Source organism: Mustelus asterias, chromosome 10, assembly GCF_964213995.1.
Source record: "Mustelus asterias chromosome 10, sMusAst1.hap1.1, whole genome shotgun sequence".
In the NCBI taxonomy this organism is placed as follows: Eukaryota; Metazoa; Chordata; class Chondrichthyes; order Carcharhiniformes; family Triakidae; genus Mustelus; species Mustelus asterias.
The window spans coordinates 125961575-125979682 of NC_135810.1; the positions used below are offsets into that span (position 1 = coordinate 125961575).

The 18108-nt window shown below is 48.4% G+C and overlaps 1 protein-coding gene across 2 annotated transcripts in view; it reads right to left on the bottom strand.

Annotated features, from left to right (window-relative positions):
- Positions 1 to 8622: 8622 nt before the first annotated feature.
- smpd1 (sphingomyelin phosphodiesterase 1) overlaps positions 8623 to 18108 on the bottom strand; it is a 34520-nt gene continuing 25034 nt past the window's right edge. For both annotated transcript variants that reach the window (XM_078222634.1, XM_078222635.1), the window contains 3 exons: positions 13098 to 13174; positions 10639 to 10784; positions 8623 to 10214 (listed from right to left, as the gene is read on the bottom strand). In XM_078222634.1, the coding sequence (XP_078078760.1) occupies positions 9811 to 10214; positions 10639 to 10784; positions 13098 to 13174 (627 nt within the window). In that variant the 3' untranslated portion in view covers positions 8623 to 9810. The remainder of the gene's footprint in view (positions 10215 to 10638; positions 10785 to 13097; positions 13175 to 18108) is intronic.

Consider the following 18108-nt stretch of genomic DNA (forward strand, 5'->3'; position numbering starts at 1 on the left):
GGGGATGGATCTGTGTCTGGAGAGGATTGCTGGGGCTGGAGAGGATTCCCGGGACTGGGGATGGACAGGATTCCCGAAGCTGTGTCTGGAGAGGATTCCTGAACCTGGGCAGCATCGATGGGTCTGGTTCCAATCTACTTTTGTCCAGAGTTTGACAAACCTGCAGAATTCCTCCTCACAACCAGGAAGTGGAATTTATGTGCCTTTTTTGTTGGAATGTACAGTTCACCATGACAACCCTGCAGACTATTCCCCCAGCAACATCTATCCTAACGACCACAAACAGTATCTTCCACCGTGGCAACACTACAGCATCCTCCTGCACCGGCTCTCTGCCCTCCCCACCAGTTGCTAACACACAGTATTTTTGCAGTAACCTCTCTCTCTGCCTGTGTCCTGTGGTCTCCCTCTGTCTTTATCGCTGTTGTTTTGCTGCTTGGACCCCAGAGTGAACCCTTCAGTCAAAGGAAGCCCCTCCATTGACTAACCAGTAACTATGGCTCGATTTGGTTCACCAGAGGAAGCAGATCAGGATCAGGTAACTATGACGATTAAGTACCCATCCCATCTTTCCCAGTATGTCTGAGTCCAAAGTGGACCCCACACTGGACACAAGGAGTTTGTAATTTCCAATCAATATGTCAGCCTCCATATCCCCAGTGGGTCACGGGAATCGAGTGTGACCCCCACCCCCCCAGTAATGGCACTGTGCAGATTGTGGGTAAAAACACAGGGAACTGTGTGATTGGGCAAGCAGTGGCTGTCGTCATGTATTGTCTCTCTGAGTAGATCATGCCTGACTTTTGATCTCGAGTTTAACAGTGTTACAGTTAAACATGGCACAGGAGTAAAGTTGTCATTGAGCGGCGTCAGTGAGGCTGATTGAATGGGACACAGTCTCCGAGTGGCAATACAGTGCTGTAGTCATTGGTATCTGTTATCTTCAGAGGGTTCAGCCAGTGCCCACCCCCGGAGCCTCACTATGGTATTCAGATTGCTGAATACTGCTTCAATCGGTTCCTGGAGACCTGAAGCCACCCACACAGAGTTGGTATGAAATTAAGTTGCATTGAAAAATGGTTCACTTTACATTAAAATCACGTCTTTATTTCATAGAATCCCCAGAGTGCAGAAGGAGGCCATTCGGCCCATTGAGTCTGCACCAACATCAATCCCACCCAGGCCCAATCCCACAACCCCGCATATTTACTGTGCTAATCCCTCGAACCTACACATCCTGGGACACTAAGGGGCAATTTACCCTGGCCAATCCCCCTAACCCGCACATCTTTGGACTGTGGGAGGAAACCGGAGCACCCGGAGGAAACCCACGCAGACACGGGGAGAATGTGCAAACTCCACACAGACAGTGACCCAAGCCGGGAATTGAACCCAGGTCCCTGGTGCTGTGAGGCAACAGTGCTACCCACTGTGCCACCCCTTTCTGATATCCTGTAACTGTATTTAATGTACAAACATTCATAGCCAGATTTATTTATCAGAGACCGTGTAGATGATTGTGGATGTTGTACTAGCCTCGAGCAGTGCACATTTACCAGAAGCTGCAATCTGGTGACTATCTCGTACACATCAGCTATTGAATGGACGACCGTCTGAAACTTCAATATTACAGAGGTGGGGGAGGGAATTGTGCCACACTGACCCTTGGGTTCTCTTTGTGTTGGATGACAAATTCCTTCAGTAACTTGACATTAATTCTCAGTACTGTGGGGCTTAACCTGTGTGTTATTGTGAATTAACAAAATAAATCTGTCTCGTCTCTCCTGGTGATTTATTGTCTCCGAATCTCAGCCTCTCCCTCTCCAACTGGTCCTTTTTTCCACTCCATCTCTCTTTCCCTTTTCCCTCCACTCTCTTCTTTCTCTCCCTTTCCCTTTCTCTCCTCCACGTGCCATCTTTCTCCATTTCTCTCTGGAGATTCTCAAATCCTGCCTTTCCTCCCCCTTTCTCTATCTCTCTTCAGTCGCTTTTCAGTGAAGGTTTTGCACAGGGATGAGTCTGTGCTTTTGAAGTGGAGATGCCGGCGTTGGACTGGGGTAAACACAGTAAGAAGCCTCACAATACCAGGTTAAAGTCCAACAGGTTTATTTGGTAGCAAACGCCACAAGCTTTCGGAGCACTGCTCCTTCGTCAGGTGGAGTGGGAGATCTGCGCACAAACAGGGCACATACAGAGACACAAACTCAATTTACAGAATACCGATTGGAATGCAAATCTTTACAGCTAATCGAGTCTTAAAGGTACAGACAATGTGAGTGGAGAGAGCATTAAGCACAGGTTAAAGAGATGTGTATTGTCTCCAGACAGGACAGCGAGTAAGATTTGCAAGTCCAGGCAAGTTGGTGGGGGTTACAGATAGTGTGACATGAACCCAAGATCCCGGTTTAGGCCGTCCTCATGTGTGCGGAACTTGGCTATCAGTTTCTGCTCAGAGACTCTGCGCTGTCGTGTGTCGTGAAGGCCGCCTTGGAGAACGTTTACCCGAAGATCAGAGGCCGAATGCCCGTGACCGCTGAAGTGCTCCCCAACAGGAAGAGAACAGTCTTGCCTGGTGATTGTCGAGCGGTGTTCATTCACCCGTTGTCGTAGCGTCTGCATGGTTTCCCCAATGTACCATGCCTCGGGACATCCTTTCCTGCAGCGTATCAGGTAGACAACATTGGCCGAGTTGCAAGAGTATGTACCATGTACATGGTGGATGGTGTTCTCGCATGAGATGATGGCATCCGTGTTGATGATCCGGCACGTCTTGCAGAGGCTAATGTGGCAGGGTTGTGTGGTGTCATGGTCACTGTTCTCCTGAAGGCTGGGTAGTTTGCTGCGGACAATGGTCTGTTTGAGGTTGTGCAAGTTGTTTGAAGGCAAGAAGTGGGGGTGTGGGGATGGCCTTGGCGAGATGTTCGTCTTCATCAATGACATGTTGAAGGCTCCGGAGGAGATGTCGTAGCTTCTCCGCTCCGGTGAAGTACTGGACGACAAAGGGTACTCTGTCCGCCGTGTCCCGTGTCTTCTGAGGAGGTCGGAACTGTCGTCGATGAGTCGAGCGCCATATCTTGTTATGAGGGCATCTTTCAGCATGTGGAGGTGTCTGTTGCGATCCTCCTCATCCGAGCAGATCCTGTGTATATGGAGGGCTTGGCCGTAGGGGATGGCTTCTTTAACGTGTTTAGGGTGGAAGCTGGAGAAGTGGAGCATCATGAGGTTATCCGTGGGCTTGCGGTACCGTGAGGTGCTGTGGTGACCGTCCTTAATGGAGATGCGTGTGTCCAAGAATGCAACCGATTCCGGAGAGTAGTCCATGGGTGAGTCTGATGGTGGGATGGAACTTGTTGATGTCATCATATAGTTGTTTCAGTGATTGTTCACCATGAGTCCAAAGGAAGAAAATGTCATTGATGTATCTCGTGTATAGCATCGGTTGAAGGTCCTGTGCGGTGAAGAAGTCTTGTTCGAACCTGTGCATGAAGATGCTGGCATATTGAGGTGCGAATTTGGTCCCCATGGTTGTTCTGTGTGTCTGGATGAAGAACTGGTTGTTGAAGGTGAAGACATTGTGGTCCAGGATGAAGCAGATGAGTTGTAAAATTGCATCTGGAAACTGGCAGTTGTCGGCGTTGAGTACTGAGGCGGTTGTAGCAATGCCATCATCGACCATCAACCTGGATCTTGGGTTCATGTCACACTATCTGTAACCCCCACCAACTTGCCTGGACTTGCAAAATCTCACTAGCTGTCCTGTCTGGAGACAATACGCATCTCTTTAACCTGTGCTTAATGCTCTCTCCACTCACATTGTCTGTACCTTTAAGACTTGATTAGCTGTAAAGATTCGCATTCCAATCAGTATTCTGTAAATTGAGTTTGTGTCTCTGTATGCCCTGTTTGTGATCAGATCTCCCACTCCACCTGACGAAGGAGCAGCGCTCCGAAAGCTAGTGGCATTTGCTACCAAATAAACCTGTTGGACTTTAACTTGGTGTTGTTAGACTTCTTTCTGTGCTTCTGCGCAGGGATGAGGCTGTGCTTTTGCAATCACAGCTCCTTTTGCAGTATTTGAAATGTCAACACTGAGTGAGTTAATTGGTTGCACATCCACTTGTGAGTTCATGTCTGCAGCTCTCCTGGCTTTGTGACATTAGTGAGAATTATCCATTGTGGAATTGTATTCTGAAAGATTGAGAGAATCTCGCAGGTTGGGGTGATGAATGTTTATCGGATCAGCCAGCGTCACAGACATAATTGTCACTCTTTCCATTAGTCCCAGGAACCTTTAACTCCGAGAGCATAGGCAGTCCTGGCCTGACTTGATGGCAACGATTTCAAATGGTGAAGGGATGGGACAGGAGATAGAATCAGAGTCAAAGATAAAATAAAGTTTATTTATTAGTGTCACAAGTAGGCTTACATTAACACCAATGAAGTTACTGCCACACTCTGGCGCCTGTTCGGGTCAATACACCTAACCAGCATATCTTTCAGTCTGGGAGGAAACCCACACAGACACTGTGCGGAGTTTGCACGTTCTCCCAGACAGTGACCCAAGCCGGGAATTGAACCTAGGTCCCTGGCGCTGAGGCAGCAGCGCTAACCACTGCTGTCATGGCAATGTTGATAAAAGATTAAATGTGAGATTCCAGATAGAGAACAGGAGGAACTCTTCTCCAGCGTTACAAAGCAACATTCATATTTGGAGTTGGTGACTGGAGCAGAAGCTGCCTCTGCATTGCAGTGAAGGTTGCAGGAGAATGGATTTGTCTGTTTCTGAGCTGGATGGGCAGAGATTCCAGTCGTGTGATTTCAATCGCAGTGACTATAATCATTGTTTTGCTTCACTGTCCCTGCCCTCAGAGAAGGCAGCATTTCAGAGACAAAACCACTCTTCTGAAGACTGTGTTTTCAATGTTTGCTTTTGAGCAGATTTACATTTCTTACCCTCCCTAACAGCACTGTGGGTGCACTTACACTACATGAACTGCAGCGATTCGAGAAGGCAGCTCACCACCACCACCTCAAGGGCAACTAGGGATGGGTAATAAATGCTGGCCAGCCAACGATGCCCATGAAAGAATTTAAAGGAACATTTTTGAAGACCGGGACAAAGAAAAGCAAAGCACAGGAACAGCCCTTCGGCCCTCCAAGCTTGCACTGACCATAATGCCCTAACTAAAACCGTATGCACTTACCGAGTCTGTATCCTTCCCTTACCATCCTATTCATGTATTTGTCCAGACGACGCTTAAAAGTCACTACCGTATCCGCTTCCACTGCCTGCCCCGGCAGCGAGGTCCAGGCACCCACTTGCCTCATACATCTTTTTTAAACCTTGCCCCTCGCACCTTCAACCTGTGCCCCCTAGTAATTGACTCTTCCACCCTGGGAAAAAGCTTCTGACTATCCACTCTGTCCGTGTCTCTCATAATCTTGTAGACTTTGTTTCCCGACAAACGTTATATTCCATCAGCTCTCCTCCAGCACCCAGTCTTTGATCCAAAGAGCAGGAAGTGGAGGTGACACCACAATCGGATCAGCCATGTTCTTATTGAATGATGGAGCGGGGGGGGGGTGTCTATTCCGTCTCCTAATTCATATGTCTCTATGTTCATACGTTCGTTTCCCCGGATTTTCCCAAATGGAGCTACTGCTGGCAGTAAACGACACCCCAAAATGTCTGCCCGACACGCGCTGCTCTTCCCCTTTTTCTATTTGCTCATCCATTTTCAGGCTCTGGGGCATTTTCTTGCTCGATGAATCTATTGGCATTTTTAAAGAATGTAATTAGTAGAATTGACCGAGGAGAACCAGTGGATGTGAATTATTTAGACTTTCAGAAGGCTTTCGACAAGGTCTCACATAACAGACGACTATGTGAAGTGAAAGCACATGGGATTACAGGTAATGTCTTGAGATGGATAGAAAACTGGTTAGCAGATAGCAAGCAAAGAGTTGGCATAAATGGGTCTTTTTCTGATTGGCAGTGAGTGACTAGTGGGATTCCGCAGGGATCTGTGCTCAGACCCCAACTGTTCACATTATATATTAATGAATTGGAAGAGGGAACTGAACGTATTATCTCCAAATTTGCAGATGATACAAAGTTGGGTGGGAGGGTGAGCTGTGAGGAGGATGCAGAGATGCTTCAGCGTGATTTGGACAGGCTGAGTGTGTGGGCATCTGCATGGCAGATGCAGTATAATAGAACAAAGAACAATACAGCACAGGAACAGGCCCTTCGGCCCTCCAAGCCCGCGCCGCTCCCTGGTCCAAACTAGACCATTCTTTTGTATCCCTCCATTCCCACTCCGTTCATATGGCTGTCTAGATAAGTCTTAAACGTTCCCAGTGTGTCCGCCTCCACCACCTTGCCCGGCAGCGCATTCCAGGCCGCCACCACCCTCTGTAAAATATGTCCTTCTGATATCCGTGTTAAACCTCCCCCCTTCATCTTGAACCTATGACCCCTCGTGAACGTCACCACCGACCTGGGGAAAAGCTTCCCACCGTTCACCCTATCTATGCCTTTCACAATTTTATACACCTCTATTAAGTCCCCCCTCATCCTCCGTCTTTCCAGGGAGAACAACCCCAGTTTACCCAATCTCTCCTCATAACTAAGCCCCTCCATACCAGGCAACATCCTGGTAAACCTCCTCTGTACTCTCTCCAAAGCCTCCACGTCCTTCTGGTAGTGTGGCGACCAGAACTGGACGCAGTATTCCAAATGCGGCCGAACCAACGTTCTATACATCTGCAACATCAGACCCCAACTTTTATACTCTATGCCCCGTCCTATAAAGGCAAGCATGCCATATGCCTTCTTCACCACCTTCTCCACCTGTGACGTCACTTTCAAGGATCTGTGGACTTGCACACCCAGATCCCTCTGCGTATCTACACCCTTTATGGTTCTGCCATAATGTGGATAAATGTGAGGTTATCCACTTTGGTAGCAATAATAGGAAGACAGATTATTACTTGAATGGGTGTAAATTGAGAGGTGGTTACGCAGCGAGACCTTGGAGTCCTTGTGCATCAGTCGCTGAAAGTAAGCGGCAGGTACAGCAGGCAGTAAAGAAGGCAAATGGTATGTTGGCCTTCATAGTGAGAGGATTTGAGTATAGGGATGTTTTGCTGCAATTGTATAGGGCGTTGGGGAGGCCACACCTTTGATTTGATTTATTATTGTCACATGTATTAGCATAGTGAAAAGTATTGCATCTTGCGCACTATATAAAGCATACCGTTCATAGAGAAGGAAACGAGAATGCAGAATGTAGTGTTATAGTTATCGTAAGGGTGTAGAGAAAGATCAACTTAGTACGAGGGAGGTCCATTCAAAAGTCTGACAGCAGCAGGGAAGAAGCTGTTCTTGAGTCGGTTGGTCCGTGACCTCAGACTTTTGTATCTTTTTCCCAGTGGAAGAGAGAATGTCCGGGGTGCGTGGGGTCCTTAATTATGCTGGCTGCTTCGCTGAGGCAGCGGGAAGTGTAGACAGAGTCAATGGATGGGTGGTTGGTTTGTGTGATGGATTGGTATTGTGCAGTTTTGGTGTCCTTAGCTGAGGAAGAATGTCCGTGCTGTGGAGGGAGTACAGAGAAGCTTTACCAGGCTGCTTCCTGGGATGGCAGGTCTGTCATATGAGGAGAGATTAAGTTGGTTAGGATTATATTCACTGGACTGAGAGGGGACTCTCAGAAACTTATAAAATTCTGACAGAATTAGACAGGGCAGTGTCAGAAAGACTTCCCAATGGTGGGGAAGTCCAGAAATAGGGGTCATTGTTTGAAGATAAACCTTTTGGAACTGAGGTGAGGAGAAATTCCTTCACCCACAGGGTGATGTGTGGAATTCACTACCACAGAATGTAGCTGAAATATTGTGTGATTTCAAGAAGAAATTAGATATAGCTCTTGGGCTTAAGGGATTGGGGGGGGGGGGGGGAGATCAGGATATTGAATTCGATGATCAAAATGAAGGCTCGAAGGACCGAATGGCCTACTGCTTCTTGTTTCTATGTCTCTTCCCTGATAGGAATTTGTATTCAGTGTTATTCCCATTTGGATTCTTACTCATTGTGGTCTGTGGGTTCGGAAGTTCAGGATCCAGTTGCAGAGCGAGGAGCTACAGAACATTTAAAGGGATTAAGATGAGCAATGCACGCTAAGTATTAGGTCCACACTGTTATTAAACAGGTGGTATTTCCAACAATTAAAACCATTCTGTTGCCACCACAAACTCCACTCCTTCGACACCAATTCCATCCCTCACAGGCCCCTCTCTGAAGCTGAACCGAACTGTTTGATAAATCACACCAATCTCAAAGCTTTGACAGAGGGTCATCTGGACTCGAAACGGCAGCTCCTTTTCTCTCCTCACAGCCGCTGCCAGACACGCTGAGATTTTCCAGCATTTTCTCTTTTGGTTCGATTTTCAAGTTTGCTGATGACACCACCATTGTGGGTCGGATCTCAAACACTGATGACACAGACTACAGGAATGAGATAGAGAATCGGGTGAACTAGTGCGGCAACAATAATCTCTCCCTCAACGTCAGTAAAATGAAGGTGATTGTCATCGGCTTCAGGAAGTGCAGTGGAGAACAAGTCAGGACTGAGACTTTTGTTTATTGCTCTGATGCATGAAACACAAGGTGGTGAAATTGGAGAATGGTTACAGACAGACTAAGTGTCTAGAGTACCAAGCAAAGCAGCTCTCACCCCACAGCTCTCTCTCTCACATACACACACACACTTCCCCAGACACACTGTGCAAAACTTATTATTGTGCAAATTTTCAAATTCAAAGTGAAAAATATCAGTGTAGGGACAACATTAAATATTTCAAACCCTCCCAGGACAGGTACAGCACAGGGTTAGATATAGAGTAAAGCTCCCTCTACACTGTTCCAGAAATTCCCGACAACCCTCAAAACAATTCAAACCCCATCACTGTCGAGTTTCACAGACCAGTGATCCATGTACTCGACGAGACGGTGGGAATTATTGCATATCCAGGGAAACAGAAACCTGAGCCTCTGCTCAAATAGGCTTTGGATACTGGGAGTTAACTGGAGCTCTCCGAACACACAGGACACGTAGCAAAAACAGATATATGAAGCTGAGATTCCGATCAGCCATGATCTAATTAAATGGTGATGTCGGCACAAGGGACTGAAAGGTTTCCTCCTGTTCTGACATTCTCTGTCGGGGACCCCAGAGTAATGGTGGTCACCGAAGCACTGAGTGGGGGAGTTACCAGGTTCCCTCGGACCCCGTCCTGTGTCAGACTGAGCTAAGGGAGTCAAAGGTCATCAGGAGCAGATCAGACAGCAGTGCTGACCCCAAAATCAGGTCAAGATCTCATCGAATGGAGCAGGTTCAGGCTTGCAGGGCCAAATGGCCTTGCCTGCTCACAATTTGTACGTTCGCATGCTGGTGAAGGAATGAGGGCTTGGTGCATTGGGGGTGGGGGTGGGGTGGGTGAGCTGGGATCACTCTCACCTGTTATTCAGTGATTAAAAGTGACCCAGTGCCACCACCCCTCACGACACGTGCTGACCTGGACCCCAACACTGACCCCAGTACTGGCTGGGACGTTACTGATGCTCTGAGGACCCCTCACTTTGAGCCCATTGCCTCACACCCAGGTCGTGGACCATCGGTCAGACTCAATCCAGCCTTTCACCAAAAGAATCAATAAAAAAAGTTATTCATGGGATGTCTCCTAAATTAAATTGATGATAAAATAATTGGCATGTGGGGCTCCTGGGAGCTATTGTATTCCTGGATGATTTCAGCACATTCTCGGTCTCTTCCAGAGGCTGTGCATTTTCCGGAATGTCAGCTCCTTGTAAAGGTCCTTGCATAGGGCAGGATCGTCTGCTCGGCCTGTTCGCATGGCACAGATGGTGACTGTCTTGCAGGCTTCTTTACACACCTGTGCAGTGTGACCCTTGTGGTACAGGTACCAATACCTCTGGAAAAGACGATCATCACGCAGGAAGCGGCTGATGAGATTGTCCATGTCAGCAGGGAATATCGTCTCCATCCCATAGGCCTCCCTGAGCCTGTACAGGAGGAACCATTTGGGATTCACACTCTCATTGGCTTCAGTCAGGTTTAGGATGTACGTCTCGTGGTCAAGGACCAGGTGTGAACTCTTGGAATAATCTCCATCAATGTGATAAATCCGAAATCCTGTGGAACAAGGTGTCTTATTAGAAGAATGTTCCAGTAACACCCTCAGTCAGACAGGTATAGCAGTGCAGTTGTGGCTACTGCAATAACAATGTAAAGAAAAGCCATTCAACCCCCACCAGAACTCTGAGAATGAATCCAATTCTAAAAATCTGAGTTCAGTAAAAGTGACCATGAAACCGTTGCTTAACTACCGTCCTCCAGGGGTCCCAATCTGCCATTTGTTCACAGTTATTGCTGAGAGCCAATCACCTTGACATGAGGCTGGACTCTCAGACAGGCCCAGACTGGATACAAACTCAAACTGTCCTGGTGACATTGGAACTTGTGTTCAGGTAACACACACCAGGATACCTAGCCCTCAGGCTGATTGCCACCTTCACCCCCATTACCCTCTCGGACTGGGTACAGTTCCCTCACATACCTGGGTTAAGGTTGATGTAAGTAGTAACACTCGGAGCAATGAAGGCCACAGACACTGCCCGGCTCAGAGTCTCCTCATCATAGAAAACCTCAAACTCATCCACATGAGTATGGCCAAAAAACTGGGCAGCAATTGTCCCCTCGTACCTAGAACAGGAAAGAGGGGGTTAACAGACTGAGGGGGAAACAGGAGAGGGTTAGCAGACTGAGAGGGGATAGGAGAGGGTTAACAGACTGAGGGGGGATAGGAGAGGGTTAACAGACTGAGGGGGGATAGGAGAGGGTTAACAGACTGAGGGGGAATAGGCGAGGGTTAGGTCAGATTCAGAGTTTTACAGCACAGAAAGAGGCCCTTCAGCCCATCATGTCTCTGCTGCCCATTCTAATCCCATTTTGCAGCACTTGCTCCATTGCCTTGTATGCTGTGGTGTTTCAAGAGCTCATCTAAATACTGCCTCTACCAACCTTTCAGGCAGCGAGTTCCAGATTCCCAGATCCCTCTGGGTGAAAACATTTTTCCTCTAAATCTCCTGCTCCTTATTTTAAATCCATGCCCCTAGTCATTGGCTCCTCTGTTAGTGGAAAAAGTTGCTTCCCATCTATCTATATCCCTCATTATTCCGTACCCCTCAATGAGGTTCTCCCTCTCAGCCTTCTCTGCTCCAGTTAAAACAATCCCAGCCCATTCAGTTTCTCCATCGCTGAAACGGTCCAGCCCAGGCAATATCCCGGTGAATCTCCTCTGCAACCTCTCTAGTGCAATCACATCCCTCCTATAGTGTGCTGACCAGAACAGTGCACAGTACTCTAGCTGTGGCCTAACGAGTGTTTTATACAGCTCCATCATAACCGCCCTGCTCTTATATTCAATGTAAGAAGTTTAACAACACCAGGTTAAAGTCCAACAGGTTTATTTGGTAGCAAAAGCCACACAAGCTTTCGGAGCTCCAAGCCCCTTCTTCAGGTGAGTGGCCACTCACCTGAAGAAGGGGCTTGGAGCTCCGAAAGCTTGTGTGGCTTTTGCTACCAAATAAACCTGTTGGACTTTAACCTGGTGTTGTTAAACTTCTTACTGTGTTTACCCCAGTCCGACGCCGGCATCTCCACATCATGACTTATATTCAATGCCTTGGCTGGAGGTAATTAGCCCATATGCCTTCTTAACCATCTTTTCTACCTATCTTGCTGCCTTCAGGGATCTATGGACATGCACCCCAAGGTCCCTGTGACCCTCTGTACAGTTCGTTATGTATTCCCTTGCCTTCTTAATCCTCCCAAAATGCATCGCCTCACATTTTTCCGGTTAAATTTCATTAGCTGCTGTTTTGCCCATCAGACCAGCCTGTCTAGATCAGTTTATAAAATTCATTCAGGGGATGTGAGTATCACTGGGCCAGCATTTATTGCCTGTCCCTAATCCCAAACCGAGTGGTTTGCTCGGCCGTTTCCGAATGGTCACAGAGTCATTACTTGGCTCTGAAGTCACATGTAGGCCAGACCAGATAAGGATGGCAGATTTCCTTGCCTAAAGGACATCCAGATGGTTTTTATAATGGACAAAGGTTTTGTGGTCATTAGACTTTTAATTCCAAATTTCACCATCTGCCATGGGGGGATTTGAACCCAGCTCCCCAGAACTTTACCCTGGGTCACTGGATTACCATCTGGAGATGACACCACTATCCCCCGCCCCCCCCCCCCCTCCAATCCTGTGATTGAAAGCTTTCCTCCTCGCTATTTACCACACCACTAATTATCATGTCATCTGTGCACTTACTGATCAGACCCTCCACATTCACATCCAGATCATTAATGTACAAGCAACAAGGGACCCAGCACTGATTCCTGTGGCACACCACTGGTCACAGGCTTCCAGTCACAAAAACAACCTTCGACCATTACCCTCTGCCTCCTGCCACTAAGCCAATTTGGGTTCAATTTGTCAAATTGCCCTGGGATCCCATCAGCTCTTATCTTCATCAGCTCCCATGTGGAACCTTGTCAAAAGCTTTACTGAAGTCCATGTAAACTACATCAACTGCACTGTCCTCATCTACACACCCAGTCACGTCCTCAAAAATCTCAATCAAATTTGTAACACTGAAGAAGGATAGGAGAGGGGTAACAGACTGAGGGAGGGCAGCGAGAGGGGTAACAGACTGAGGGAGGGCAGCGAGAGGGGTAACAGACTGAGGGAGGGCAGCGAGAGGGGTAACAGACTGAGGGAGGGCAGCGAGAGGGGTAACAGACTGAGGGAGGGCAGCGAGAGGGGTAACAGACTGAGGGAGGGCAGCGAGAGGGGTAACAGACTGAGGGAGGGCAGCGAGAGGGGTAACAGACTGAGGGAGGGCAGCGAGAGGGGTAACAGACTGAGGGAGGGCAGCGAGAGGGGTAACAGACTGAGGGGGTTAAGAGATGATGGTGCTATAAAAGGGTTTATTGTGAGATCTCTCCACCTACCTGTTAACGATTCTGTAATAGTTCCAGCTCCAAACCTTCATGCAGAGACCCGGTGGAATGTGACCAATTATGTGAACCTGAAACAATAAACTTGTTTGAATGTAGTGCTCAATGAGTGAACATGTCGCCTTCAGCAGCAGGCCAGGAGTAGAAACTGGGCTCCACCTTTTCAGTGTCAAAGGTTTCACAGGGAAGATAAAGGATTTAAATACAGAACCAGGGGAAGAGGGGAAGTCGAGGGGCAATTGTCACGTTATTTCCCTGGGGGAAGATGCAAGTGGAGAAGGAATGGGGTTTGGAGAGACTTCAGTCTCTGGAGAGAGGGATTTAGGGATATGGGGTGATGGTGGGATTGAAAGATATGAAGGCTCTTACAGGTCACTTGACTGTTAAATGCCCTCTAAACCAGGGCAATTAGGTTTGGGCAATAAACACTGGCCCGGCCAACGAAACCCACATTAAAAAGCTGGGATTGAGGGATCTGGGGAGATGTGAGAATGAAAGATTCAGACAGAGCTTCTGACTCTGGTTGGGACAGTGTGTCAATGCAGGGCTCAGTGAGGATTCTGCTCAACTCAAGACAATTTCACCTGATTTTGTTTTTACGCATTTGTGGAACATGGGCGTCACTGGCTGGCCAGCATTTATTGCCCATCCCTGGTTGCCCTTGAGAAAGTGGTGGTGAGCTGCCTTCTTGAATCGCTGCAGTCCATGTTCTGTGGGTTGACCCACAATGCCGTTAGGGAGGGAATTCCAGGATTTTGACCCAGTGACTGCGGAGAAACGGCGATATATTTCCAAGTCAGGAAGGTGAGATGCTCGGAGGGGAGCTTGCAGGTGGTGGTGTTCCCATGTATCTGCTGCCCCTGTCCTTCTAGATGGAAGTGGTTGTGGGTTTGGAAGGTGCTGTCTAAGGATCTTTGGTGAATTGCTGCAGTGCATCTTGTAGATAGTACACTACTGAGTGTCGGTGGGGGAGGGAGTGGTTTGTAGATGTGATGCCAAATAAGCGGGCTGCTTTGTCCTGGATGGTGTCAAGCTTCTTGAGTGTTGTTGGAGCTGCACCCACCCAGGCAAGTGGAGAGTATTCCATCACACTCCTGACTTGTGCCTTGTAGATGGTGGACAAGCTTTGGGGAATCAGGAGTCGAGTTACTCGCCGCAGGATTCCCAGCCTCTGACCTGCTCTTGTTGCCACTGTGTTTATGTGGTGAGTCCAGTTGAGTTTCTGGTCAATGGTAACCCCAAGGATGTTGGCAGTGGGGGATTCAGTGATGGTTACACCATTGAATGTTAAAGGGTGGTGGTTAGAGTGTCTCTTCTTGGTGATGGACATTGCCTGGCATTTGTGTGGTGTGAATGTTACTGCCACTTGTCAGCCCAAGCCTGGATATTGTCCAGATCTTGTTGCATTTGAACACGGGGCTGCTTCAGTATCTGAGGAGTCGCGAATGGTGCTGAACATTGTGCAATCATCAGCGAACATCCCCACTTCTGACTTTATGACAGAGGGAAGGTCATTGATGAAGCAGCTGAAGATTGTTGGGCCTCGGACACTCCCCTGAGGGACTCCTGCAGAGATGTCCTGGAGCTGAGATGACTGACCCTCCACAACCACAACCATCTTAGAACATAGAACATAGAAAGCCACAGCACAAACAGGCCCTTCGGCCCACAGGTTGCGCCGATCACATCCCCACCTCTAGGCCTATCTATAGCCCTCAATCCCATTAAATCCCATGTACTCATCCAGAAGTCTCTTAAAAGACCCCAACGAGTTTGCCTCCACCACCACCGACGTCAGCCGATTCCACTCACCCACCACCCTCTGAGTGAAAAACTTACCCCTGACATCTCCTCTGTACCTACCCCCCAGCACCTTAAACCTGTGTCCTCTCGTAGCAACCATTTCAGCCCTTGGAAATAGCCTCTGAGAGTCTACCCTATCCAGACCTCTCAACATCTTGTAAACCTCTATCAGGTCACCTCTCATCCTTCGTCTCTCCAGGGAGAAGAGACCAAGCTCCCTCAACCTATCCTCATAAGGCATGCCCCCCAATCCAGGCAACATCCTTGTAAATCTCCTCTGCACCCTTTCAATGGCTTCAACATCTTTCCTGTAATGAGGTGACCAGAACTGCGCGCAGTACTCCAAGTGGGGTCTAACCAGGGTCCTATAAAGCTGCAGCATTATCTCCCGACTCCTAAACTCAATCCCTCGATTAATGAAGGCCAGTACGCCGTACGCCTTCTTGACCGCATCCTCCACCTGCGAGGCCGATTTAAGAGTCCTATGGACCCGGACCCCAAGGTCCTTCTGATCCTCTACACTGCTAAGAATGGTACCCTTCATATTATATTGCTGCTTCATCCCATTGGATCTGCCAAAATGGATCACCACACACTTATCCGGGTTGAAGTCCATCTGCCACTTCTCCGCCCAGTCTTGCATTCTATCTATGTCTCGCTGCAACTTCTGACATCCCTCCAAACTATCCACAACACCACCTACCTTCGTGTCGTCAGCAAACTTACCAACCCATCCCTCCACTTCCTCATCCAGGTCATTTATGAAAATGACAAACAGCAAGGGTCCCAGAACAGATCCCTGGGGCACTCCACTGGTCACTGACCGCCATGCAGAGAAAGACCCCTCCACAGCCACTCTCTGCCTTCTGCAGGCAAGCCAGTTCTGGATCCACAAGGCAACAGCCCCTTGGATCCCATGCCCTCTCACTTTCTCAAGAAGTCTTGCATGGGGGACCTTATCGAACGCCTTGCTGAAGTCCATATAGACCACATCCACCGCTCTTCCTTCGTCAATGTGTTTGGTCACATTTTCAAAGAACTCAACCAGGCTCGTAAGGCACGACCTGCCCTTGACAAAGCCGTGCTGACTACTTTTGATCATACTAAACTTCTCTAGATGATCATAAATCCTGTCTCTCAGGATCCTCTCCATCAACTTACCAACCACTGAGGTTAGACTCACCGGTCGGTAATTTCCCGGGCTGTCCCTGTTCCCTTTCTTGAATATAGGGACCACATCTGCAATCCTCCAATCCTCCGGAACCTCTCCCGTCTCCATCGACGATGCAAAGATCATCGCCAAAGGCTCCGCAATCTCCTCCCTCGCCTCCCACAGTAACCTGGGGTACATCCCATCCGGTCCCGGCGACTTACCAACCTTGATGCCATTCAATAGTTCCAACACATCCTCTTTCTTTATGTCCACATGCTCGATCCTTTCTGTCCACCGCAAACCAGCAGTACAACCACCCAGATCCCTTTCCACCGTGAATACCGAGGTAAAGTATTCATTAAGCAGCTCCGCCATTTCTAACGGTTCCGCACAAACTTTTCCCCCTTCACCTTTTAAGGGTCCTATGCCTTCACATCTCATCCTTTTACTCTTGACATATTTGTAGAAAGCCTTGGGGTTCTCCTTAATCTTACCCGCCAAGGCCTTCTCATGACCCCTTCTCGCTCTCCTAATTTCCTTCTTAAGCTCCTTCCTACATCCCGTATACTCCTCTAAATCCTTAACACCTCCTAGCTCTCTGAACCTTCTGTACGCCTCTCTTTTCTTATTCACCAGGTTCATCACAACCTTCGTGCACCACGGTTCCCGTACCCTACCAACACCCCCCTGTCTCATCGGAACGTTGTCATGCAGAGCTCCAGACAAACATTCCTTGAAAATCCTCCACTTTCCTTCGGTACTTTTCCCCAAGAATGCCTCCTTCCAATTTACCCGTCTAATTTCCTCCCTGATGACACTGTATTTCCCTTTACTCCAGAGAAACACTTTCCTAGCCTGCCTGATCCTATCTCTTTCCAATGCTATCATGAAGGAGATAGAAGATAGAATTATGATCTTCCTATGTACCAGGTATGACTCCAACCAGCGGAGTTTGCCCCGATACCAATTGATTCCAGTTTTACTCGGGCTCCTTGATGCCGCACTCGGTCAAATGTGGCCTCGATGTCAAGGGTTGTCACTCTCACCTCACCTCTGGAATTCAGCTCTTTCTGTCCATGTTTGAACCAAGGCTGTAATGAGGTCAGGAGCTGAGTGACCCCACGATACCCAAACTGGGCGTCACTGAGCAGGTTATTGCTGAGCAGGTGCTGCTTGATAGTGCTGTCGATGACCCCTTCCATCACTTTACTGATGACCGAGAGTAGACTGATTGGGCGGTAATTGGCCAGGTTGGATTTGTCCTGTTTCTTGTGTACAGGACCTACTTGGGCAATTTTCCACATTGTTGGATAGATGCCAGTGTTGTAACTGTACTGGAAGAGCTTGGCTAGGGGAGCGGCAAGTTCTGGAGCACAAGTCTTCAGTACTATTGCTGGAATGTTATCAGGGCCCATTGCCTTTGCAGTATCCAGAGCCTCCAACCATTTCTTGATATCACGTGGAGTGAATCGAATTGGCTGGAGACTGGAGTCTGAAATGCTGGGGCCACTGGAGGAGGCCGAGATGGATCATCCACTCGGCACTTCTGGCTGAAGATTGCTGCAAATGTTTCAGCCTTATCTTTTGCACTGATGTGCTGGACTCCTCCATCATTGAGGATGGGATATTTGTGGAGCCTCCTCCAGTGAGTTGTTTAATTGTCCACCACCATTCACAACTGGATGTGGAAGAATTGCAGAGTTTAGATCAGATCCGTTGGCTGTGGGATCGATTAGCTCTATTACTTGCTGTTTGGCATGCGAGTAGTCCTGTGTTGGAGCTTCACCAGGTTGACACCTCATTTTTAGGTATGCCTGGTGCTGCTCCCAGCATGCCCTCCTGCACTCTCCATTGAGCCAGGGTTGATCCCCTGGCTTGATGGTAATGGTTGAGTGGGGGATATACCGGGCCATGAGATTACAGATTGTGCTGGAGTACAATTCCGCTGCTGTTGATGGCCACAGCTGGATACCCAGTCTTGAGTTGCTAGATCGGTTCAAAGTATGTCCCATTTAGCACGGTGATAGCGCCACACAACACGATGGAGGT